The sequence below is a fragment of the Acomys minous genome (genome assembly GCF_964271855.1).
Source record: "Acomys minous genome assembly, chromosome: 4".
Taxonomy (NCBI): Eukaryota; Metazoa; Chordata; class Mammalia; order Rodentia; family Muridae; genus Acomys; species Acomys minous.
This window is the reverse complement of record NC_140486.1, coordinates 70,330,912-70,356,149: the sequence shown is the minus strand read 5'-3', so window position 1 is coordinate 70,356,149 and position 25,238 is coordinate 70,330,912. Positions and strand designations below refer to the sequence as shown.

Genomic DNA, 25,238 nt, shown 5'->3' with positions numbered 1-25,238 from the left:
TGTCCTGAAAGAAGGGTTTGACAGTTCGGGCTTGGTACGGTCGGTTGTCAACGGCTCCCATGGCCCATAGGCGCTGAGGCCCCGCGACCCTGCAGCAGACAGCCGGAAGGATGCTAGCCGCAAAGCCTCCCCTGGGATGCCAACGCGGCACTGTAAAGGCGCGTGAGAGGCCCCTGGCAACACTCCCAGTAAACCCCGTAGCCTGGGACCCCACCTTCCCTCACCCCCCCCCCATTACACGGGCCGGAAGCCAATGGTGGTGGGTGGTGCTGGGTCTTCAGCTCCGTAAACGGAGATCTGGAAGGTGACTGCGCACCTTCCCTACCCGCGATGACGTAAACTGCAGCTAGGTCCCTGAGAACCCTGTGGGATTGCGTATATACTAATAATTCTAATTTGCATTCACAGTTTGCTTAAGAAATGGCTGCCTGGATTCTCCTTGCATTTTCCAAATCATCTACCCTCTCCAGCTCCCGTTCTTTTTATAGATGAAACTGCTCGTCAAAACCTATTCAAATATAAGAAACAAAGAAGCCAAATCAAATGAAAACTCTGCCCTGAAAGAAGGGTTTGACAGTTCGGGCTTGGTACGCTCCGTTGTCAAAGTCTCCCATGGTCCGAAGGCGCTGAGGCCCCGTGACCGCGCAGCAGACAGCCGGAAGGATGCTAGCCGCAAAGCCTCCCCTGGGATGCCAACGCGGCACTGTAAAGGCGCGTGAGAGGCCCCTGGTAACACTCCCAGTAAACCCCGTAGCCTGGGACCCCCCCCCCAATGACACGGGCCGGAAGCCAATGGTGGTAGGTGGTGCTGGGTCTTCAGCTCCGGAAAAGGAGATCTGCGTACCCCCCTCCCCGCGATGACGTAAACTGCAGCTAGGTCCCTGAGAGCCTAGTGGGATTGCGTATATACTAATTCTATTTTGCATCCGCACAGTTTGCGGAAAAAAAAATGGTTGTATGGATTCTCCTTGCATTTTCCAAATCATTTACCCTCTCCAGCTCTTGTCCTTTTTGTAAGTGAAACTGTTGGCCAAAACAAACGAAAATTCTGCCCTGAAAGAAAGGTATGACAGTTCGGGCTTGGTACGCTCCGATGTCAACGTCTCCCATTGTCCGAAGGCGCTGAGGCCTCGGTAGGGGTACAGAAGACCCCAGCCCCATGACTTTCCAGAAGACAGAGCCCGAAGGATGCCTAGCGTAAAAGTTTTCCCTGGGTCGCCAACGCGCCACTGGGAAGGCGCATGAGGGGGTCCCGACAACGCTTCCGGAAAGCCCGGCCGCCTGGGACCCATGACGACACAGACCGTGACCCGGAAGTAGATGTTAGTGGTGGGTGGACTGGGTCTTCATTTCCGGAACACCACAATTTAGTGCGTTTGCTGCTCTGCGTCCTTTCTTTCTGGATCTGGACAGTCGGAGGTTTAGCAGCTGTTCCCGGGAGCACCATGGCTGAGGGGGACGTAGGGAGCGACAAGAAGCAGGTGAAGGCACCGGAGGAGGAGGAGGATGCGGGGATCGACCAGAGACAGGTAAAGTCCCCTGAGACCCTCCAGCCTCATCTTTGCCTTGCTGACCCAGGCCACCCTCGTAGGCTCAGCTCTGTCGCCCGCGTCCTTTCCACCCCGGGGCCTAATCAACCAGCAGCACGACCGAGCTGCTCCCGGGAGAGCCAGAAACCTAGGTTCGGCTCTGCACTGTGGCTGTAGGGTCACCCTGCACATCTGTCCTTCCAAAACCTCGTCTTTGGCTTGCAAAATGCGTTATTGTAGGTAATAACGCATCTCGCTAGAGCTCCCGTAGAGTCCGCGCAGTCCCGTGTCCACCCCAGTTCTGTGCGTCGTTCATGAGGTCGCCCTTAAAGCTTTTCTTAGAGCGTCATGAGGAAAACAATGCAATCCAAAATCGAGTGCGCACCCAGCATCTTTCGGTCCACGCAGTTCTTTTGTTGATGATTTTGAGAACCCGTCCCTCTCCAAAGCCCCCGTCATCCTGGAGCTCACCGTGTAGCGCAGGCTAATCTTGGATGCGCAGAGATTTCTCTGCTTCTTCCCCGGATTAAAGGCATGCGCCACCACCATACCTGGCCATCGTTACTTTTGAACCCTAAACTAAAATAAAGTTATTAGTGCTTTGAGGTGATTCCCAGAAAGAAACAAATAGCCACTGAGCCCTGTTCCCAAATTAAAAACAAATCCAAAACAAACACAATGCCCAGCAGGAATATGGTGATATGACGCGGGGATGCCCTGTTGTGTAAAATGTGTTTTGCCTTTCCGTTGTTAAATCTCGTTACAGAATATATTAGGGTGTGTGTGTGTGTGTGTGTGTGTGTGTGTGTGTGTGTGTGTGTGCCCTGTTGTGTAAAATGTGTTTTGCCTTTCCGTTGTTAAATCTCGTTACAGGATATATTAGGGTGTGTGTGTGTGTGTGTGTGTGTGACCTGTTGTGTAAAATGTGTTTTGCCTTTCCGATGTTAAATCTCGTTACAGAATATATTAGGGTGTGTGTGTGTGTGTGTGTGTAGAGGCGTGTGTGTGTGTGTGTAGAGGCCCGTGTGTGTGTGTGTGTGTGTGTGTGTGTGTAGAGGCCCGTGTGTGTGTGTGTGTGTGTGTGTGTGTGTGTGTGTGTGTGTGTGTAGGCCCAGAACACAGGAAATGGCTGATTGTTGTCATGGCAATGGTGTTTGGAAACCAGGCAGCAGAATGTGCGAAGAACGTTTGGCCCCCTAAGACTCATTTTTGTCCAGCTAACTATGTTAATTGCTAATGCTATAAAAGGGAGTGAGAATAGGTTTTTTTTTTCATGTATGTTTATTTGTTGACTTTTTAAAATCAACTTTCAGAATGAGGAAATTGAAGCAATGGCAGCCATTTATGGCGAGGAGTGGTGTGTCATTGATGAATGTGCCAAAATATTTTGTATTAGAATCACCGACGACATAGATGAACCCAAATGGACACTTTGCTTGCAGGTATTTTTTTTTTTTTCTGTTCTTCTACAGATGTTTTCCAGTCAGCAGTATTTAACATATAACTACCGCCATTTGTCTCTTTATGGTTATTCCAACATGAATTGGCTTCCTGTTTTGCCTTTGTTGATAATTGTCATGATTACAAAGATATAGTTATTTAAATCGCAGGTCATCCTCAAATCATGCTTTTGTTGAGGCATGCAATTCTTGTAATTCTAATTATTAAAGTGTTAATGCTCTATTTACAGCTTTAGTTACTTCCTTTTGTTACTCTAACCAATAAAAGAAGGTTTAGATCTGGAAAGATGGCTGAAATTTAAGAGGAGGAGGAGGCTATGAATGAAACTTCATAGGATAGATACTCGTTTCTGTATTGAGATTCAGTTGTACTTAGAACACAATAAATGAAAAAAATTAGTTGTGGTTTTCAGTCTTAGCTCTTGTGCCTGGCTACTATATTTTCATATAAAGGATGCTAAGTTGTGGATTTTGCAGTATATTTCATAATTTTGATTTATTTGTTTGTTTGTTTGTTTCAAGATAGGGTTTCTCTGAGTAGCCTTGAGTGCCCTGAAATTCTCTCTGTAGAGCAGAGCTAGCTTTGAACTTAGAGATCTGCTTGCCTCTGCCTCCTGAGGGCTGGGACTAAAGGTTTATGCTAGCATCTCCGAGCTTGTAATATTGATTTTTAAAGATAAGTGCTTTTTGCAGACTTGTTAAATTTTGTTTTTGTTTTTTTGAGACAGGGTGTCTCTGTGTAGCCTTGACTGTCCTGGACTCACTTTGTAGACCAGGCTGGCCTCGAACTCACAGAGATTCACCTCCTTCTGTCTCCTGAGTGCTGGGATTAAAGGCATGCGCCACCACCGCCCGGCTTGCAGACTATTTTTAATGGTATTTCATAGGATATTTTAAGTATTTAAAAAATTTGGAAAATAAGATAGCATTCACATTCATTGGGGTCAGAGGATAGTTAGTATTCCTGTGTCCTTTTTTTTTTTTTTTTTAATTTTTATTTATTTTTTTAAATCTCTGTTCTCAACCTTTATCTTTCTTTTCTTTTTTGGATATTTGAGACAGGGTTTCTTTATGTAGCTCTGGCTGTCTTAGATTTGATTTGTAGACCAGGCTGGCCTCAGACTAACAGAGATCTACGTGCCTCTGTCTCCTGAGTGCTAGGATTAAAGGTATTCTTTTGTAGTTTCTCTGCCAAGAGTTAGCTTCTAAAAAACACAGACAGCATCTCTAACAACCTTTTTTCTTTCTTTTTCTTTTCTTTCTTTCTTTCTTTCTTTTTTTTTTTTTTGTAGAACTGTAAATATGGAGGAGGGGGTTTTTCAGCTGGTACTAAAACAATGGCTTGTCTTTTGCCTAGACAAGTTAGAACCTTGCTCATTGGCTGGCTTTGTGTATGTGGTTGCTTTTCAGCTGTGATCAGCATAAGCACATTTGCTTTAACACTTCTTTGCAGGTGATGCTACCTAGTGAGTACCCGGGCACAGCTCCGCCTATTTATCAGCTGAAGTAAGCTTTGTTTTTACCTTTATATTTTTATAAAGATATTTTGTGGTCAAAGGTATTTTTCCATGCAGTCATTGTTTTTATACAAAATACTTTGTTTAATATGAATACAGAAATTCAAAGTATCTTTTAATTGGCGTCGAGCATTTTACAGAATGATACAAAGCACACTGAGATATATACTTGGTATAAGCGAGTCTGAGGTCAGAGCACTGCAGTGCTGTCGTTATAGGTGGGGAAGAAAGCCTGCCTTGGTTTCCAGCCTCCTAACCCAGCTCTTGGGTTAACTTTAAGCTGCTAGCCTTCTTGAAATTACCCAGGGGGCTTCAGGATGTGCCTGCTTTCTCCCTCTGTTGCTGTTGAGGAACCATCTTTTTAATACTCCAAGCTTCATCTGTATGAGTCCTGACCTGCTGATGTCAGTGACCGACCTCACTGTTGATTTCATAGCTTAGAATAGAAAAGCTACAGGAACAGAGTTGTGTAAATTGGTCATGAACATTTGTATCTACAAGTGTTATTTTTGTATGTATTTTAAGACCATGCCAATAAAACTAGTAAAATGGTTTTTATTTCTTATCTGTTGGAAATGATGAATACAGAATGCTTTTAAATATCTTTTAATAAAAAAGGTATTTTTTTACAATCACATGGAAACTTACTTACTTGTTGGACTAATTTTTGAGACTAACCTATTAGACGTGCTTTTGCAGCTAGGAAGAAGTGAGACTACCTGGTGTTGTGGCAGACATTAGAGTCTGGAACGCCGCATTCTTGAACATGGCATGGCACTGCTAGACACTTGGGCAGGTTGCTGGGACCTTATGAACTCAACTTCTGTAATTTACATCATTAAATTCAGGAAGATTAGTGTTGAGTCTGCTTTGGTTTCTTGAGCACAGTGAATGAATTGAAGCCAACAAAACCAGTTTATTTCTCTACCGATTTACAAAAACACACTGATGAATATTTGAAATATATACCTAATTCTTGGATAATTTTCTTTACTGTGTTTTATTCAATCTTAGTGCTCCTTGGCTGAAAGGGCAAGAACGTGCAGACTTATCAAACAGCCTTGAGGAAATATATATGTAAGTGACAGGAAACTTCACAAATACTCTCCTAATAGTTTCTGCTCTGGACTTGTCTTGACAGCTATGCTCACACTTTTCCTGAACCTTCTATTAGCTCTCTCATTAACAGCAGCATTCGTGTAAGCAAGCTGACAGGGTTAGTTGCATAACCTCATATGTGCATTTGGCAGAAAAACATGGTAGCATTTGAAAGTGGAAGATGTAACAATATTTACTTGGCTTCTGAGGACAAGTTCAGAGATACTGTTCTTGTGTAGAGGGAAAATAATGATGGGCAAATTCAAACCGTAATTATTTGTTTAACTTCTTAATACTTTGATAGTTCTCTTGGATTACTCTAAAAGACCAAGATCCTGCAGAGGAACTGTTTTTCATCTGTCTGTCCATCTGTCCGTCCATCCGTCCATCTGTCCAACACTACATGGCATGCAGTGTATTAGATGCTGATAGATACGGTTTAGCAACACTAGAAATGATCCCTTTCCATAGTATTTAGGACTTTCTCGTGTGTTAGGGGAAGATGCTACTTACAGCACTATAAAAGTGAATGCAACTCTGCAGCTGTGGTAACTTTGGTCAGGATAAAGCTGGGCCATGTGATGAAGGTTCATCCGAGTCTGGCTTGGTTGACTTAGAGCTGAGTTAATTAAGCTCACACTAATTCAGTGAAAGGCCAAAACACAGTATTGGTAACATGAAGTGGATGGTAAGAGAAAGACTGCCATGATGGGGAAAGGACCTGGGAAGGCAGACAGGAAGAGCATTGTAGGCTCTGTTAGGAATGTTTTGTCTTAACTGTAATAACTGTTAGAAGCTGAATTTTTAGTAGTGGGATGCCAATGGTAAGACTTTAGTTTGGAAAGACGAACCTGTTTGTCTGGGGAGATTGACTAGAAAGTAACAAAAATTGATGTAGGAAATTTGTTAGTTGTTAGTCAAGAGAAGATATGACTGATTTGGATTAATAAAATATTGACTTATTAAACCAAATAGTATACTGGATTATCAGTGCCCCCACCACCAGCACTGAATCCGGGAGCTAGTAAGCATTCTATTGTATACTCGAGGTGTCCACCCTGTCTGGTACAGTGAGAGTGCTCCCTTTATGCCCCAGGGAGCAAGGCCAGGTTTCTTTTCATCCCAAAACATTTAATTAGGAAACGGTAAGTCATCATGAGATCCATATTACCTTGTCCTTCCTAAAGGCCTTTATTGGGTCCCTACTTAATGAATCTGTTATCCTCAGTATACAATTATTCGTTTAATTAGTTGAACATTTTTGATGCCTGTTTTAACATTACTGGGAATTCTAACATTTCTATTTCCAATTTTGTTTTTGTTTTTGTTTTCTGTTTTGTTTTGTTTTTTCCTGAGACAAGGTTTCTCTGTGTGGCCCTGGCTGTCCTAGATCTGATTTGTAGGCCAGGCTGGCCTCGAACTCACAGAGATCCACCTGCCTCTGCCTCCCGAGTTAAAGTGGTGTGCCACGAGGCCCAGCTCCCACATTTCTCTTCCAACGTGCTTCTTTGTGTAATCCAATTACTTTTATTTACCAACTTGTCTTCCAGTTAATGTAGAATAAGATATATATACTACAGATTTGCTTACAAGTTATTTTATAGCTGGTGGTTATTTTTCAGCTCATATCGTACTTGGCCATTGTTTTTTATTTCTCGAAAATTCTTCCAGCCTTGGCTTCAATTATGCCGATGCTATAGTTTGTGCAGTGGCTTCCCACCCACCTGTACATGATTCCCAGAGTTCTGTGAACTAAGAGAAACTAACAGTAGGACAAAACTTGCCTCTTATCTCATTCAGAGATTTTTAAGCAGTTTGTACTAAAGAAGACAGAGAAGTCATAATGTTTTGATTAGTGAAAGTGTTTGAACAATAATTGCAGTATAGCTGGGCATGGTGGTGTATGCCTGCAATCCCAGCACTTGGGAGGCAGAGGCAGGTGGATCTCTGTGAGTTCGAGTCTAGGATAGCCAAGGCTACACAGAGAAAACCTTGTCTCAAAACAAAACAAAACAAAAAAGATAAAACAAACAAAATCCCCCCAAATTGCAATATAATGATGGTATTTTCATATGTGATAAGTAGCAATATGAATTGTTTTGTTATTTAAAAGATTTATGTCACAACTTTTTATGATTTTTATATATCCTAGTCATGGGCAATAAGTGAAAAATATTACTAATTTTAAAAATTAAATATAAATATTAATACAATTTTTAATATTATATATTTAAAATATAGTACTTTTGAGTTGTATATATGTAGCAGCATTTTGAATGCTAATTTTAATATTTGCCTATTATATAAGAAGATGCACTATGGATGGTTATTGGGCACTTAGTGGACAGGTAAGAAAGAATGTTTTGGGAAACATTTTTTATTTTCTATATATTGGTTTTCTGCTAGGAATTTAGGATTTAAAAATAAAAATGAATAGCTATATACCTTTTATCCTAGGACTTGGGAGGCAGAGAATTGTGCATTCATGGTCAGCCCAGGTCTACATAGTGAGTTTCAGGGCCGCAAGGGCTGCCTAATAAGACTACTTCAAAACAAAACACATTCACATGGGGGAGGTCCAGGATGTAGCTTGGTGCTAGCACTCTTGCCTTACATGTTTGAGGTACTGGATTTAATCACCAGCTGCACACACAAACGCACACATCAAGATGAATGAGGTACTAGTTTTGATCACGAGCAACACACACACATACATGTGTGCACATATATGCACACAGGAAGATGAATGTGTGCCTGCATAATATTAGTAGCCTGTCTAAAGCTTAGTTAGGCCATATAAAGGCTGTTTTATCAGGCTTCTGGAACTAGCTTTTGAATCATGTGACTTTCATGTATTAATTTACATCCCAATAGAATGAGGATAGTACCATCATAAGGATTAAATGATGTCATGTAATATGCTTTACTAAGCATGCAGTAGTGGTTTGCCAGCTTTGAGCCATTTAAACAGAACTCACTTTAGAGGTCACATGTAGAGAAAAGGGTTATTTATGGCAGGTTGTTGCTGTGGACCTGCGGTGAGTCAGCTAGTCATGACGCAAGTTCTTGGTATGAGCCAGAGAGCATAAACCAAAAGCAAGGTGCAGTGACTCAGTAGACAAGACTCTCAGCCTCTGAGTCAGAGTCTATAAAGGCTTTCATTACAGCAAAGAACGGCGAAAGTTTGAAGACCAGTTTTGTTTTTTTTTAAATAAGAGTCACACTAAATCCTAGTGGATAATTAAAAGCACACAAATGAATTTTTATTTCAAGAGAAAATATAGTACAATACTACTAATAAAAATGTTTTTATACTTTAGTGGTAGACTGTTAGGGTCTGGTAGAGCGTGATTTCTACTTTATCCAGAAAGCCTCACACCCACTGCGCCTCTGTATACTGGATTCTCGAACAGCAGTCTTGCTAAGTGCTAGTGAAGACAGAAGCAGCATGCATGGCGCTCAGTGGAAGTGCTCCCATCCGTTCGTCATGGGAAGCCATGGGGGGAGGAGACATTTGAAGTGAAGGTTGACTTGCTCTATTGCTGTGGAAAATTACTAACTGTAGAAAATCTTCCAAGGTGTTATTTCCAATTGGCGAATGGGAAGTCAGGTATGATGACCCCATTCCCTAAGCCCAGGCCTGAAACTGGGGTAGAAAGAGCATGGGTTGGGTTTAAGGTAGCCTGGGCTACATAGTGACTTACAGACTAACTTAGGCTATATACAGCAAGACTCTGTCTCACATATCAAAGTCTAAATGTGAATTTATATTTACAAATAGGTGATTTTCGAGTTTCAAAGGGCTGAATGCAGACTGGGGTAGTCAGCATTTCGGCATTTCTTGCATTTAGTAGGTGTTGAGTTTAAGTTAGTATTAATCTCACTAAGATGGTGGTGAGGTGAAGGATTCAGTAGAATAAGTGTGGGCGATAGAGCTCTAAATAAAGCTGTGACCAAAACTAAGAAAGGGCCTGATGTCACCCTGCTCCCTACCACAGCCCCGGGGCCTCAGGCTGCATATCAGCTCAGGCCTTCTTAATTGCTGGCAAACCTGTTGGCCAGGCTAAATTCGTTTTCTTATCTCTCCAATGGGGAAAGCATAATGGCATTTGGACAGTTCTGAGGATAAGCTGTGTTGGTGTATATAATGCCCTTGGGACTCTGTATATTTAACACATTGGACTTGCTCTGTCCAGAGAAGAGAAGTGTGGATATTGTTTAAAACAAATATTCTGTCTTAAGAACTTTTCCAGTTGACTCTGTTCTCTCTACAAAGAAAGCTTACAAAGGAAAACAGCAAAGACTCTTTTAGTGCCAGGACTTAGGCACTGATGGGGTGGGTGGGTTAGAGTCTTTGAAAAGTGCTTGTTTTGAAAGTTTCCTTTAGTGGTACTGATGAGAATATAGAGGGTGATGATTTAGAGGGGAGGTTTTGAAGGAAAGCACTAAGGTGCTGCTATGATGGAGTCTGGGCATTTCTTTAAGCACATGTCAAAGCTAACACAACTGCCAAAAATTAGACACTTGGTCTTTATTTTATTGATGTGTTATCATTATAAACTGAATATAATTTGCTTTTAGTGCTATTGTACAATATAATACATACCTTAAATTGATTAGTTTGCTTAAGGATACTGTTACAAATCATTGGACTTTTCATGGATTAGTTTCTTTTTTATTTAATACTTTTATTTTATTACACATGTATAAAACAAACTACATACCGCAGGGAGAACATGGATTAGTTTCTTAATGTTAAAAAAAGTAATTTTAGCTCTCATGTAGATTGCCAAGGAACTACATATTAAATAATAGCATATTACAATTTACTTTAAATTATTATATACTTATGTTAACATCAGCAACTTAAACACATTTATACATATTTACTATTTAAATACACAGCAGTAAGGTGAGCATAAATAAATAATGAGGAACAAATGCTGAGTTATTACTAAATAACTGATTTGGTTTTATATTTTATATTGATCCTAAACCAATCTAAAAATAATTTTCAAGCCAGCAATTTAAGGGTAGTTCTTTTTTAATCTTCTCTGTTTTAAATATACTTGCAAACAATGATTCTTATATTTCAATAACTTTACATGATGCTAATAAGTCATGCTACCTAATTATTCTTTTTACACTTGATTATAAATAAGTGTTAAAAAGAACAGCTTTTTTAGTTCATGAGTAAAATGTCCCTATCATATCCATGGGCAGAGGTCTTGATGGTTATACGTATACATTTTATACATGTATAAGTTCCCAAAGAATTATGTTAAAAGATTTTTAAAAGCCTTTCTTTTTTATCTAACTAAGCCTTTCTTAAAGTAACCTCTACATTGCATACATAACAAAACTATAACAAATTCACTGGGCACTTTGAAATATTTATTTCTCAAGAGCCTCCTCACTTACCTTAGCTAGTAAGTAATTAGGAAGTTCATATGTATAGGACATGGCCATTTCCATTATTTTAAGAAAGTGGCTTTGACAAAATTAAAAGAATCAAATAAAAAAATTAGTGCCCAGGAACAGTCTTGGAAATCAGTGGTATATTTATGTAAAATAAAAAGTTAGTGACTATTGAAAAACATATTTAAACTGTGCACAGTCTAAGAACATAGAACAAACATTAGCATTCATTCAATATATATGTACATAAATTTATGTATGTATTATGTATGTATGTGTGTGTAGTGTATCTCTTTTATATGTTAATTTATTCACTTTACATCCCAAATGCACCCCCTCCATCCTCTCCTCCCAGCCTGACCCTCCCATTCTCTTTCCTCTGGCCCCCCATCCCCCCAGCTTCTTCTCAGAAAAGGGGAGCCCCTTCACCCCACCTACCAGCCCATCCCACCACATTTAGACTCATGAGGACTAAGTGAACCTCTTCCACTGAGGTCAGACAAGGCAGCCCAGCTAGGGGGAAGTGATTCAAACGCAGGCAATAGAGTCCATGGCCACACAGCCTCTGCTCCTCTTAGGGACGCACATGAAGACCAAGCTGCCCATCAGTTACATATGTGTTGAAGCCCTAGGTCCAGTCCATGCATGCTCTTTGTCTCTGTGAGCCCCCGTGGTCCTCGGTTAGTTGATGCGGTTGGTCTTCTTGTGGAGATCTTGTAGCCTCCTTCTGTCCTTCCCCCTACTCTTCCACAAGACTCCTTGAGCTCTGTCTCACCTTTGGCCGTGGGTCTCAGCATCTGTAAAAATATGGAACACTTTAAGAGGCTGCATGCTATCCTTGTGCAAGGGACATGCTAATCTTCTCTGTTCAGTTTTAATATACATACTGCTGAAGTGAGCACAACTTCATAACTCTTAGCAGATTCTGTTTCTCAGTGATTTGACATGAGTTTCATTATCTGAGGCAGCCATACGTTATTTGAAACCAGTATACGGTAGACTGTATAATTGTTAAAAAATATATTTGTGGATGTTAAACTGTTGAGTTACATCTCTTTTTAGATCTCTTAAACTAAATTCCCAAGTTCTAACATATTCTGTATATGCCTTGTTGAAAAATTTGTGTGCCAAACAAATAGATTGAATTGTTCAATCCAGTAAGTGGAGAACAAGTTAGGCACAAATCCTGAAACCACCCACGGACAGGGCAGGCCGTCTATCTCACCTCTGCACCTGTCTTACCGTGCGGCTCAGACTTAGACATTTCTCCCCTTCTGGGGATGTAATTGTTCTCCTTAATTTAAGGGTTAAGTAAGATGTATTAATATCGGAGCCATTTGGAATCCTTAATGTTAGTATGCACAATATATATTATTGAGACATAAGTATTGGTAAATTTTTTCTATCATATGTTTGGAAAAGGCACAGTTGGATCTTACTATAATGTCTTGGGTTATAATATAAATAGATTTCTTGAATTAGAGTTGATAAGTTTTTGAACTAATGAGTTTCCCCCTGGATCTTTTTAGACAGAACATTGGTGAATGTATCCTTTACCTGTGGGTGGAGAAGATAAGAGATGCTCTGATACAGAAGTCTCAGGAGCCGGAGCCGGGTAAGGCTGCGCGAGCTCTGTGGCCCCCAGCTTGGAGTTCTTACATTTCACAGCAGTAGTACAAGTGAAATTACACATGAGAATCTATATTCTGGCTTGTGGTTTCTTTCTTTCTCTATTCTTTCTTTTTTAGCTAGTTTGTTTGGTTGGTTTTGAGACAGGGTTTTTCTGTGTAGCCCTGACTATGTTAGAACTTGCTCTGTAGATGAGCTTGTCTCTGCCTCCCGAGTGCTGGGATTAAAGGTGTGTACCACTATGCCTGGTGAGGTTTATGGGTTCTATATCACAGAAGTAAGTATCTCTTGAAAGTTCAATTATTCATATAGTAATTTTTTTTCAAGGTTTTTCTGTGGATTATACTCTTGGAGGGTGGAATCTGGGGGGAGGACTTGAATCTAAAATAAGTTACACTTGAATGTCATTAAAGTTTTATGAACTTTGTAGAACTCCCCATGAATTGCACATATAAATTAAATATTAGTCTTAAACAAATCTAGTATTCATCAGAAGAGAACCCAGAAGTATTTTAATTAATATTAGAATATAGAGTTTAACTTTAAAATAGACTTTTGAGATGTAATTCACATGCCGTATTACTTACCCTTCTAAGTAAAGGAGTCAATCTTTACTTAGAAACTTAAACACTCACAGCGTTCTCGGGGCTGTATGGAATTGCTGAGCATGCAGCAGCATGAGGGTTTCGCTCCCCCTCGCCTCACTCTGCTGTGCTTGTCACTCAGCACAAAGGCCATTTTAGAGTTAAGGAGCTCCATTTGTCATTTAGCCTTGTGTTATGATTACATTGCTTTTTATTGTCACCACTGGTAAAATTATTTTCAGTTTTTGAGGAAAGAATTATAAGAGTCCTTTAGCTTATAGAATTTTTAAAATAAGGTTATTTACAGAGAAGTAGTTATTTTGGACATATAAGTTGATAGCAGTATGTGTGTTTTCAGATAACTTTTTTCTATAGAACCAAGTGTTTTTATTATTAAAAGTCAAAGAGAAAGTGGTATAAAGACACTAATATCTGTAGAATTTTAAAGTGTTCTCTGACTCAAAAACATCTGAAGTCATTCAGGAAAATTGAATTCATCTCAGCAGTGGCCTACCCCCTCCCCTCCATAATTTTGGCCCTTCAGATTCTGAAGTTACAGCCCTAACTATTCTGGAACTCTCTTTGTAGACCAAACTGGCCTTGAACTCACAGAGATCCACCTGACTCTCTGCCTCCTGAGTGCTGGGATTGAAGGGGTGTGCCACCACGCCTGGCTTGAAGTTACTGTGTTGAAATTTACTTTAAAGCTTTGTTTTAGAAATTTGGCTTGGGACTTTTCTTTAAAATTGTTTTTGGACTAGGGATGTGGCTTAGTGGTAGCATATGTGCCTGGCATTACAAGGCCCTGAGTTTGATCCCCAGACTATATAAACAAACAACCTACAAAACAAAGGCTAGGGCTGGAGAGATGGCTCAGAGGTTAAGATCACTGGCTGTTCTTCCAAACGTCATGAGTTCAATTCCCAGCAACAGCATGGTAGCTCATAACCATCTATGAGATCTGGTGCCCTCTTCTGGCCTACTGGCTCACATGCAATATAGAATACTATATAAAACATGCAATATAGAATACTATATAAATAATAAATAAATAAATCTTTTAAAAAAGCCAAAAACCCCAAAAACTATATATGTATTGTGTGTATATATGTATATTTATATACACATATGCATATATATATACATACACATGTATAGGTATATATGAAAAGTCTGACCCATTATGTTATATTCTAATTTTAAATTATTTTTTATGTTTTACATATATGTTTATATTATTACTCTAATTTTTTTTTAAAAGTAAGAAATGGAGCCTGATGGCCAGCTCAGGCTTCATGCACCCTCTAGTAAGGGGAGCAGGAGCTGTCCCTGACATGGACTCTGTTGCCTGCTTTTTGATTACTTCCTCTTGGTGTGACTGCCTTGCCAGGCCATAGAGGAAGAGGACAGGCTCAGTCCTGATGCTACTTGATGAGCTGGTGTGGCATCCCTTTTTCTGAGGAACAGGGGAGAGGGAGGAGCAGGGTTAAGACCAGGCTATAAAGTGAATTAAAAAAAAAAAGTAAAGACAACAAACAAAAACAGGTGTGGTGGTGCACACCTGTAATCCCAGCACTCCGGAGGCAGAGGCAGGCAGATCTCTGTGAGTGCAAGGCCAGCCTGGTCTACATAGTGAGTCCAGGATAACCAAGGCTACACAGAGAAACCCTGTCTCAAAAAATCAAAAGCCAGTAATAATGATGATAATGATGCTGATGTAATAAACTTGACACTCTTGAAAAATTGCTGACTGATTATTTTGTGGGAGGCTACTGGTTTGGTCCTGTCCAGGGCTTTACTGTGATTAGAGTGAGACATTTTAGGTAAGAATACATAGAAGAATTCTACATAGAAGTACTGTATTCTTTATAGTATACCACACTAAGAAGTTCATGCCTTCAGTTAGCTTTCTAATTGCTATATAGTACATAGTACCACAGTCAAAAGTTCTTGAGGTCAGATTGTCTCCTAATTGTTAACGTGTACCTTGATCCTTTGGTTAAAGTGGTATCTGCATGCTGCCTCCACATAAAGTCAGTATGCTGGCAAAACCAGTAATGAATGTGTATATGCTTGTATGTATAGAGAGATTTACTTTGGGGAATTGGCTTTCACCCGTGTGAGGATGGCAAGGTCAGGATTTTGCAAGGGTACATATGCCAACACTGTGTAATTTAATGTTGCCATTTATGTCCAAAGATAGTCTGCTGGGGAAATATGCTCCTCAGGGAGGCCAGCCTTTTTCCATTAACTGGACTGACACTCCTCATCGTGATGGAGGACAGAGTCAGTGCTGTGACTGCTGATCCCTCCTAAACATGCCTTCATGTAATAGTGTTTGTTCAGGTAGAATGACAGTTACTGATTTTCCCTTTGTGTGTGGGGAACTTAAGGGGTCTGTGTCTCTGTCTCTCTGTCTGTCTGTCTGTCTGTCTCTCTCTCTCTCTCTCTCTCTCTCTCTCTCTCTCTCTCTCTCTCTCTCTCTCTCTCTGTGTGTGTGTGTGTGTGTGTGTGTAAGTAATAGGGTCTTGCTCTGTGGCACAGTACCCAGGTTTGTATCAAACCTCCAAACTCACCCAATATGCTTGTTCCAGGTAACTGGGATGGCAGGCGTGGGGAAATGTTCTTCAGTGTGCTAAGGCGCTCCCTTTTCTTCTTTCAGTCCTGGGGATGGAACCAGGGACTTGCCCGTGCTACAGGTGTCTTGCCACTGAGCTACTGCTTCGTCCCTTCCTGGTTTTTCTTACACTCTTACCCACAATTTTAGTGCCCATCAGTAGATCTTATCAAGGCCTTAATAAAAAAAAATTTTTTTTTGAAACAGGGTCACAGCTGCTTGTGGTGGCGCACGCCTTTAATCCCAGCACTCGGGAGGCAGAGGCAGGTGGATCACTGTGAGTTCAAGGTCAGCCTGGTCTACAAAGTGAGTCCAGGAAAGCCAAGGATACACAGAGAGACCCCATCTCAAAAAGAAAAAACCCAAAGAAGAAAGAAACAGGGTCTCACTGTGTAGCCTAGGATGTCCTAGAACTTGCTATGTAGACTAGGCTGGCCCAGGGCTTACTAAGGCCTGTCTGCCTCTGCCTGCCTCCCACGTGCTAGGATTCTAGTAATTTTTGTGCACGTTATATCTTACTTGCTTCACGGATCGGTCATGATGTCTCATGTTCACATAGTTCCAGATGTAAAGAAAAAACCAGAGAAGAAAAAGACTGAATCTCAAAATACCCGCAGTGTAAAACGTCAGCCAGTTAAGAAAGCGGCAGTCAAAGCAGAGAAGGTGCCAGGTACTGTGTTACTAACTAGTTTCTCTTGATGACAGCAGGGTGCTGATGTTGCTCTTTGGGAGGCCCAGACTCAGGAAACACACTTGTGAAGGAAGTCTGGAAGGGCTTGTTTTTTTTTTTCTTTCTCTTTTTGGTTTTTCAAAACAGCCCTGGCTGTCCTGGAATTCACTCTGTAGACCAGGTTGGCCTCAACTCAAGAGATCTGCCTACCTCTGCCTGCTGAGTGCTGGGCTAAAGGTGTGTGCCGCCATTGCCTGGCTCAGTGATTTTTTAAAGCTTGTTGAAAAGGTAGAATAACTGGAAATCATTGCATTGGAATACAGACTGGATATAGTATTACTGTGATTAATTCCATTATGTAAAATAGGAGCAATTTTATTAAAAGACAGTATATTATAGACACACAATATGAAATCAGAGATTTCCCACTCCAGAGGTTGGCCTATGTGGAGAAACAAGTTGTGTAAACACCTGCCAGCCATTGGTCTGAGTAGCCTTTTACTCTCTGAAAAGTAGCAACTGTGCCAACTTAACCTACTAGAGCAGTCCAAGATGCGATTCCTGGCTTCCTAGCACTTTCACTTAGTGGCAGTGGCTTGTGGAGATCATTTATCTTTCTCTTACATACAATATCCATCTGAACATTTTACTTACTATTTAATTTTGGTAGGCAATTATTCATGCTGTTTGCTTAGATTTGCCATATAACTTTATTTTATACCAATTCTTTTCCTTTATTCCTGATTGATTTTCTTTTTTTAAAAGCTAAATTAATTCTTTAACTTTATAGAAGTGGAAGAACTGCCTCCAGTTGATCATGGCGTTCCTATTACAGACCGAAGGAGCACTTTTCAGGCACATCTGGCTCCTGTAGCCTGTCCTGAGCAGGTGTGTGGTCCCGTCTTACTCACCTTGACCCTGTTCCACCAGTGCAGTCCCGACAGATGGCTTCACAGCTTTACCTTCCATCTCACTTTTAAAATTTCACATAAGATAAACATCTTTATTTGTTTCCTGTCTCCCAAATTCCTATATGCATGAGGGATTTGCTTGTTTCCACTTCCAGAATTGTACTTAAACTTTGCTTTTTGTTGAGGATTAAACTAGGTTATATGCCTGCTAGACAGGATCCTGCCGCTGAGCTGCAGTCCCAGGGTTAGAGCTTATAATTAAGAGAAGAATTACTTGTACTGAATGTTGAAGCTAGGTCCACGCCACTGTTGCGTGCTGAGTGAGGGTGTGTGCACAGATGTACTGAGCCCAGTCTTGCACATGGACTCTGTTTCCCTCTGGTCCCGGTGTTAGTTGAACTTTTTACTACCAGCGGATGTAAATGGCAGCCCATTCTTCAAAATCTCTCGTGCATGTCCTTGTCACTCTTAAAATCGTTGCAGCAGGATCTGTCTTCATCTCTGTGATCTAGCAGAAATTAATTTGTGTTGATGTACAAAGTGGTTCAAATTCTACTTATCCAGTTAAATAACAAGGGCCATTGTTGACCAATTCAGGAGTTAATCTCCTTCCTTTGGGCTCTGCTTCTGCTTTAATCCCCACCCTCTTTTTCTTTGGAGTTCTGGGAATCAGACCCAGAACCTCACCCGTCTAGGCAAGTGCTTACACTGCTCTATTAGGTCATTTCAAGGCTTGATAAGGTTATTTAAGTGACTTTTTTTTTTACTATAAAATTTATGTCAAATCACTTTAATTCTATGCTTCTAACATTTACAGAGAAAATAAAAGGCATATTTGTTTATTTATATTATTGCTGTTTTTAAAGGTGAAACTGGTTCTTGGCAAGTTGTATGAGAATAAGAAAATAGCCAGTGCCACCCACAATATCTATGCCTATAGGTGAGTGACTGCCAGTTTTCAGAATATGTAATTTACAAACAGTGGTTGGGAAATTATGCATGATTTTTAAATATAACTGCTTTTTTACTATGATAGTAGACATGTGAAATATTTGAAAACATAAGAAAAACATAGCTGGAGGAATACTAAATACATTTTCTAGTAAATACATTTACTAGTAGTATTTTGGCATATGCTGTCTTTTCTGTGAGAAGTTTACTCTTTTCACATATTTAAACTTGTACCATAATTTTTAATTTAATAAAGATAATTTCCTACATTTACTTGATAAAAACTGTTTCAGTGTCTCATAATATTTGCTTGACGTTCCACACCATAATTTATTTAACCATTTCTTTTTCATTGTAGTTTTAAAATTTTTTGCTGCATCTTTTAAACATGAGTTAGATTATTTCTGCTGTGTAGATTCAGTTGCTTCACTTTGTGTGTGCACACGCACATGTGTCTGTGTGGGTGTGCTTTCCTATGTGGAGGCCAGAGGTCAGGGCTGGGTGCTGCTCTGGATTGCTCTCTGCCTTACTGTTTGAGGCATGGACTCTGTCAGAACCTGGGGCTGAGCTCACTATTTGTCTACCCTGACTGAGCAGTATGTCCTCATCACCTCCTGGCCTCCCTCTCAGTTCTGGCTTACAGGCACACACTGCCACACTCACACACGGGGGCTGGGGGTTCACACTCATACACGGGGGCTGGGGTTCACACGTAAATCTTCATGTGCATGCAGAAAGCATTTACAACTCCTCACCTTAAAAAATAATGAAGTGCAGATAGAATTAAAAGGAAGAAAATATTTTATAGTAGAACTATGAAAAAGTATTAACTTGATACATATTTGATTTTTCCCAAAGGCTGTTTTCCAAACCTTTTTATACTGTATATACCATTTTATACTCCCATTAGTAATGAGTTAAGAGTGTTTTTACAGCAGCCTTCGGGTTTGTGTACAAATGTTTGCTGAATTGTAAATAAAGCATAAAAACATTTTAAAATATACATAACAGTAAGACTTAAAAATGTAGTCTACAGGAGCTGGAGAGATGGCAACCACAGGGTGACTCACAGCCATCTATAGTGTGATCTGATGCGTCCCCTGGCCTACAGGTGCACAATCAGGCAGAGCACTGAATACATAATAATAAATAAATAAAATCTTAAAAACATGTAGTGTAGACCTAAAATAAAACAGTATAGATATAAGGACTTGGTGTAAATTTAAAATTCAGTTGAATGTTTATAAAATCTAGATTAGCCAAACTTCAAATTAAAAATCCTCAGTTTGCATAAGGGAATTTTCCCTATTAGTAGGTCCACATCTTTAAAAAAAATTATTTATGTGTATGAGTGTATGCCCTCCTGAACAATATGTGGATTGAAATGTAATTATTCCTGTTGGCTTGTTGGGTTTGGTTTGGATAGGGTCTCGTGTAGCCTAGCCCGGCCTCCAGATTGCTTTGTTGGGCATTGCACTAGTTGAGCCCCCACTTTCCAAGTGTTGGCATCGCAGTCCCGTGCCCTCATGCCCAGCAGTGTATTGGAAACTTGGTAGCTGCGTTAAGTGAAAGGAAGAATAGAAACCACCCGCATACGTTGGCCTTCATCTCCTCTGTGTTTTCTCACTGTATCTTAGGCTCTTTGGAGACTTTAGTGTGCTACTTCTCTCTTACGTTTCACTTTGCAGTCTCTGCTGTTTGGTTCCGTGATTCAGTACATTCTCACTGCATGGCTCTCCTTATTACCTCACAGCTTTCAGGTAACTGAAGGGAATTGCACCTGTAAATTCCTCTTCTCATGAAAAGGAGAGACCTCTGGGTCCTAGTGTCCCCTTATGAAGATGAGCGTATTGTGGCTAGCCAGCCACAGGAATGCCCCAGACAGAGTTCAAGAAGGATTTTTAAGACAAATATGCTAATTTTGGAGATGGTCAAATTGACATAAATATCGAAGACTAACATACATTTTTATTTGTTTGTTTATTTTGGTTTTTTGAGACAGGGTTCTCTTCTTAACCCTGGCTGTCCTGGATCACACTCTGTAGACCAAGGTGGCCTCAAACCCAGGTGGATCCTGCCTCTGCCTCCCAAGTGCTGGCGTTAAAGGCTTGTGCCACCATCCCCTGGAGAGAACTAACATGTGTTATATGACATATATTTTGTTATTTTTGATGCTTCAATGTATAACTCTTTATATGTGTTTCTAGAATATACTGTGAGGACAAACAGACCTTCTTGCAGGACTTTGAGGATGACGGAGAAACAGCTGCTGGGGGCCGTCTTCTTCATCTCATGGAAGTAAGTGGAGAGAGAAACGGTGAGCTTCGTGCTTACAGCCCATAACAGCCCCATAAGCTAGAGCTCCCCTTAGGAAGAAGGGATCTGAGTGATGGAAGACGCCGTCCCCGCTGGATCTGGGTCAGGGCACAGACAGCTTATAGCAAATGCTGTGTATTCACTACTCGGGAAACTGCTCTTTGTTTCCTGGCGGTGGCTTCCCCTGTTCTGTTTTGTTTTCCTCTTCTGTCTTGTGGAATTCTCTGTTTGTTGGATGGTGAAAAATGGGCTAGAGTCATGATGTTTCATTGTTAAAAATTAAATTGCTCATCTCTATGAGCATTTTCTTGACTGTCTTCCAAAGCTTATGTATTTTTAATAGCCTTGCATTTACTTTTCTTAAGCACTATTCTCTTCCTTATTAGAAATAATTTCCCTCTCCTTTAAAACAATCACTTATGTCTGTGGTTGTTCTGCCTGCATTATGCCGGTGCACCATGTGCATGCAGTACCACAGAGGCCACAAGAGGGCACTAACTCTAACTAGATCCTGTTGAATTGGACTTAGAGCTGGCTGAGGTGCTCTGTGGGCGCTGGGACTCTGGAAGGGCAGCCAGTGGTCTTAGTGACTGAGCTGTCTCTCCAGCGCCTGTATTTAACTTTCAAGACCTCCCCCCAACCCCCCCATTTCTGTTTTTTTTCAGGAATCTTGTTCAATTTTTACAGATATAGTAGCTTCTAAATTTTGTTTGCATGTATTAATTTGAGTTCCTTTATTCAACGGTTTTCAGCCTTAGGTTTTTTTCAGCTCTGTTTTAATTTGTTTATCTTATCCTTTTTTTTTTTCTTCATCCTGGGGGAGTTTCTTCTGTCTGATGGTCATTGACTGTCCATTAATTTTAACTCCCCTCAGGTAGTGACTGTGATTTCTTCTAGTCCTGTGTATGAACTTGACTTCCTAAGCAGGCCTTTCCCTTAAGACCGAGGCACTTTATCTTGTGTGGGCATTAGGCCTGAGCGCTGGCCGGCTGCACTTGACAAAGTTACTCTTTTATACATTGGTTATTTCATCCTTGTTGAAACTGTTAAAACTATCTATTTGTATGTCTAATTATGCTTCTGAAAATAACAGATTCTGAACGTGAAGAACGTCCTGGTGGTGGTGTCCCGCTGGTACGGCGGGATCCTGTTGGGACCTGATCGGTTCAAACACATCAACAACTGTGCCAGGAACATACTGGTGGAGAAGAACTTCACGCCCTCCCCTGTGAGTAGCACTGATGCGTGCGCTGCCGTGCGGCGCCACACAGAGAGAACTAAGAATGGGTGAAACTGTGGGTGTGAGCTAGGAAGCCAGATACCTAGGCCTGGCTCACAGTGATGGGATAATGTGATTTTATAGAGCTGTAGAGTTCATGTTAGAGGAAGCAAGCTGAGGCCCAGAGCTTGTCACAGTGAGAGGATGTTCTGGGGCAGCCTGTGAGGTGCTGACGTTCTGCTGGTGTTAGCGTGCCTGTGCTTCCCTGACATGTCTGTACGTGTGTTCTTTATATTTTGAGTTTGTTTTTGCTTATGTTTTACATATATTCACATATATTTATTTAGGCTTTATTGCATTATTTGGGAGAACGGAGAGAGATGAAATAGTACAGAGGTTTATATGTCAGAGTGTGTTCAGGGGTCCGCATGCATCTGAAAGTGTGTGTTACCTCACAGTAAGACTTCCTGTGTGATGTGCTGAGGTCCTGCCTGTACATGGCTGTGGAGAGGCTGCAGTGACTGGTTTTTCTTCCAGGAGGAGTCATCTAAGAATTTGGGAAAGAAAAAAGTAAAAAAGGATAAGAAGAGGAATGACCACTAATCCGTGAGCCTGCCTGAGAGGTGACGTGTCCGTCATTGTGTACACATTCCACTGTGGTCAAGGAGTACATGAAGCTAAGTACCCTTGACAGCCCGAGTCAGCCACTCCATCGTGGACACCAGCATTATGTTTCCTTCTTTGGTTCTGTCATTTGCCAAAAATAGAGAATTTAGGCTATATTCCCATGTGTTCAGGTTCATTTGGGAGAACTGATTTGAGCTTAATCATCATTTCATATAACACTAGGAAGGGGACACATGCAGGGTGTCGTACCTGAACTAACTGTCCATTTCAGTATGTGTCGTGTGCCTTTGTTAGGTGGGGAAGACGCATCTCCAAATGCCCGATAGACGCCCTCATGCTGTTAGTGACCATCGCTTTTACCGCTCCCTATAGCTGATTAGAGTGGGGGCTCATTGCAGACTGAAGTCTCGGAGCGTCTTTTCCCTGTGACTTCACAAGTCAGTCACTTTTCATTTCATAGTGTTCATCGTGCAGTAGCAGGGTACATGAAAACCCAGGAGTTTCCATCTGTGATTACGTGCCAAAGTGACAACTTCACATATTTGCTAACCCAAGTGTTACTCCTCAGCTTTGTTGCAAATTGGTGATCGTGAAATTTCAAAAAGTGATTTTATTTCAGTCGCTGCCTTTTGTTGTTTAGTTCCTGTAAGGAAGCACAGTGAGTATTGAGCCGCAGTAGTCCTTCTGTCCTTCTGTCCTTCTATCCCCTGAGTGTGTGATAGAACCGTACAGTGTCTCTGAACAACCTGGAAGCACCTTTCTTGTGGTCTTCCCCGTGCTGTGCTCAGCAGACACTTACAGAGTGAGATAGAGGTGACAGCGCCACGGATGCAGGGTGAAAACTGGACCAGTTTGATGCACATTTGCCATTGGAACTCTGGCCAGATTTTTATAGTTCTGTGATTTTTTTTTTGTTGAGAAATGGACAGATAAATCCTTTGATTAGATAAAAAAAAATTATTTCCCTACAAATTCTTGGCAAATCTCCCTTTTTAACAGTGTTTTATTTATTTATTTATTTTTTTACCTGCATGTTACTTGCAAGGAATAAGACAGAAAAATTCCCTTTGAGATGTAGGTAAGTTGTACACTGATATCTTTCAGAAGTAATGCCAATAATTAAAAAATTGATCAAGTGATCACAGCCTTGAGTCCCCTCCCAAGGAAGGGGTTAGAAGTTAGGAAGCAGCTGTGGGGGGTGTTGGAACGTGGGAAGCGGCTGAGGTTGGGCAGATGCCTCTGTCTAACTTTTAACCTTGAAAGATCCACATCCTCACTTGGTGTGTGAAGTACAGGAATCCAGTAGGCAGCTTTACATTAGAGTGGGTTCTGAGACGGAAGTCTTATTTTCAACATTATTTAATGTTGTAAACTATCAAGAATTATAGGATGACCTATAGATGTGTATTTGGAACACTTACCTCTGTTTCCATGAAATGCTGAGTATATCCTATGTATTAATTGTTACAGAACTGCGACGTTATTTCCTAAAGGTAATGTCACAATCTTGACATTTCAGACCTGTGAAAAGTGATAAAAACACTAAGAATTTAATGTTGCAGGAAAAAGGAGTTAATTTTCCTAGCACACTGGATTTGAATTTCTTTTCTGGTGTTTTATCCTAAAAAGTATTAGTGTTTACAGAAGAAAAAACATTTTTTATACCTCTGATCTCTTCCTTCACTTGAAAAATGTTACGTTTTCATCATTTTACAAGATTACTAACCACATTTTATGGTTGAGATCCTTAACCTTCTTCACTGCAGGTGAGAGGGGAGATCCCAAATTCTTTAGTTCTAACTCCTGAAATTAGGTATTTCACACTGTACCATCAATGCAAAATAATGAGAGCATATTTTTCTCTATTAAACTAGAGAAAAATTATACGTAGAGAATTTTCTAGTTCTCCAAATAATAATTTTCTATAGCCAGGCATCTGCTGTGGCATTCTCTATATTACATTAGTTGAAATGTTCTCCACATGCCGGTACATAAGAGCAAGTAGCATCTACTTTGATGGGCATGGCAGTAGCTGCGTGAAGGAGGTGTCTGTGGGTGCGCCACGAGACAGGCTGTTGGAAGGAAGTTAGTTCAGACTAATTACAGAACAGAAGAAGCAGATACTGTTTGCAGGGCAGGTGAGTGAGACTGGGAAAACTGTAATCACATCCAGTCAACTAAAGAGATAACCATAAATGGTGTATACAGTTATTATTTTTTCTTATGCATGATTTTGTATATATGGCTATTTTTCTTTCCATAAAGTGGTATTAATCTATATATATACTGTTTTGTATCCTACATATTTCATATAGAAGTATATTGTTAACATTTTCCCATATCAATAAATATTCTTCTATGTCTTAACTTCTTATGGCTGAATTGTATTCTATCTTCTGGGTACGTCGTAACATACAAACCCATCCACCAGTTGTTTTCAGCAAGTGTTTTTTTCTTCAGATTTCTAACTATTTTGTTTGCTTTTGCTTTTATTTTGCTTTTCTTTTCTTTCTTTCTTTCTTTTTTCTTTTTTCTTTTTTTTTTTTTTTCCTTTCCGAGACTGAGTTTCTCTCTGTAGACCAGGCTGGCCTTGAACTCGAGACCCTCCTGCCCCTGCCTCTGCCTCCCGAGTGCTGGGATTAAAGGTGGGATTTTAACTCTTAGAAGCAAATGTGAAATATTGTTTTATTGC

The 25,238-nt window shown here is 40.6% G+C and overlaps 1 protein-coding gene across 2 annotated transcripts; it reads left to right on the top strand.

The window, feature by feature from the left end:
- Positions 1-881: 881 nt before the first annotated feature.
- Positions 882-24,913, top strand: IMPACT (impact RWD domain protein). Of its 2 annotated transcripts, none has more exons than XM_084779283.1 (11): positions 882-1,529; positions 2,843-2,971; positions 4,443-4,495; positions 5,521-5,583; positions 12,552-12,637; positions 16,412-16,522; positions 17,313-17,410; positions 18,300-18,373; positions 20,592-20,682; positions 21,794-21,928; positions 22,460-24,913. In XM_084779283.1, exons 1-11 carry the CDS (start codon positions 1,242-1,244, stop codon positions 22,520-22,522), a joined length of 1,191 nt encoding a protein of 396 aa, XP_084635409.1. In that variant the 5' UTR covers positions 882-1,241; the 3' UTR covers positions 22,523-24,913. The 2 variants fall into 2 exon arrangements, with proteins under 2 accessions (XP_084635409.1, XP_084635408.1); XM_084779282.1 differs by having other exon boundaries at positions 888-1,529; positions 22,457-24,913.
- The last annotated feature ends 325 nt before the right edge of the window (positions 24,914-25,238 follow it).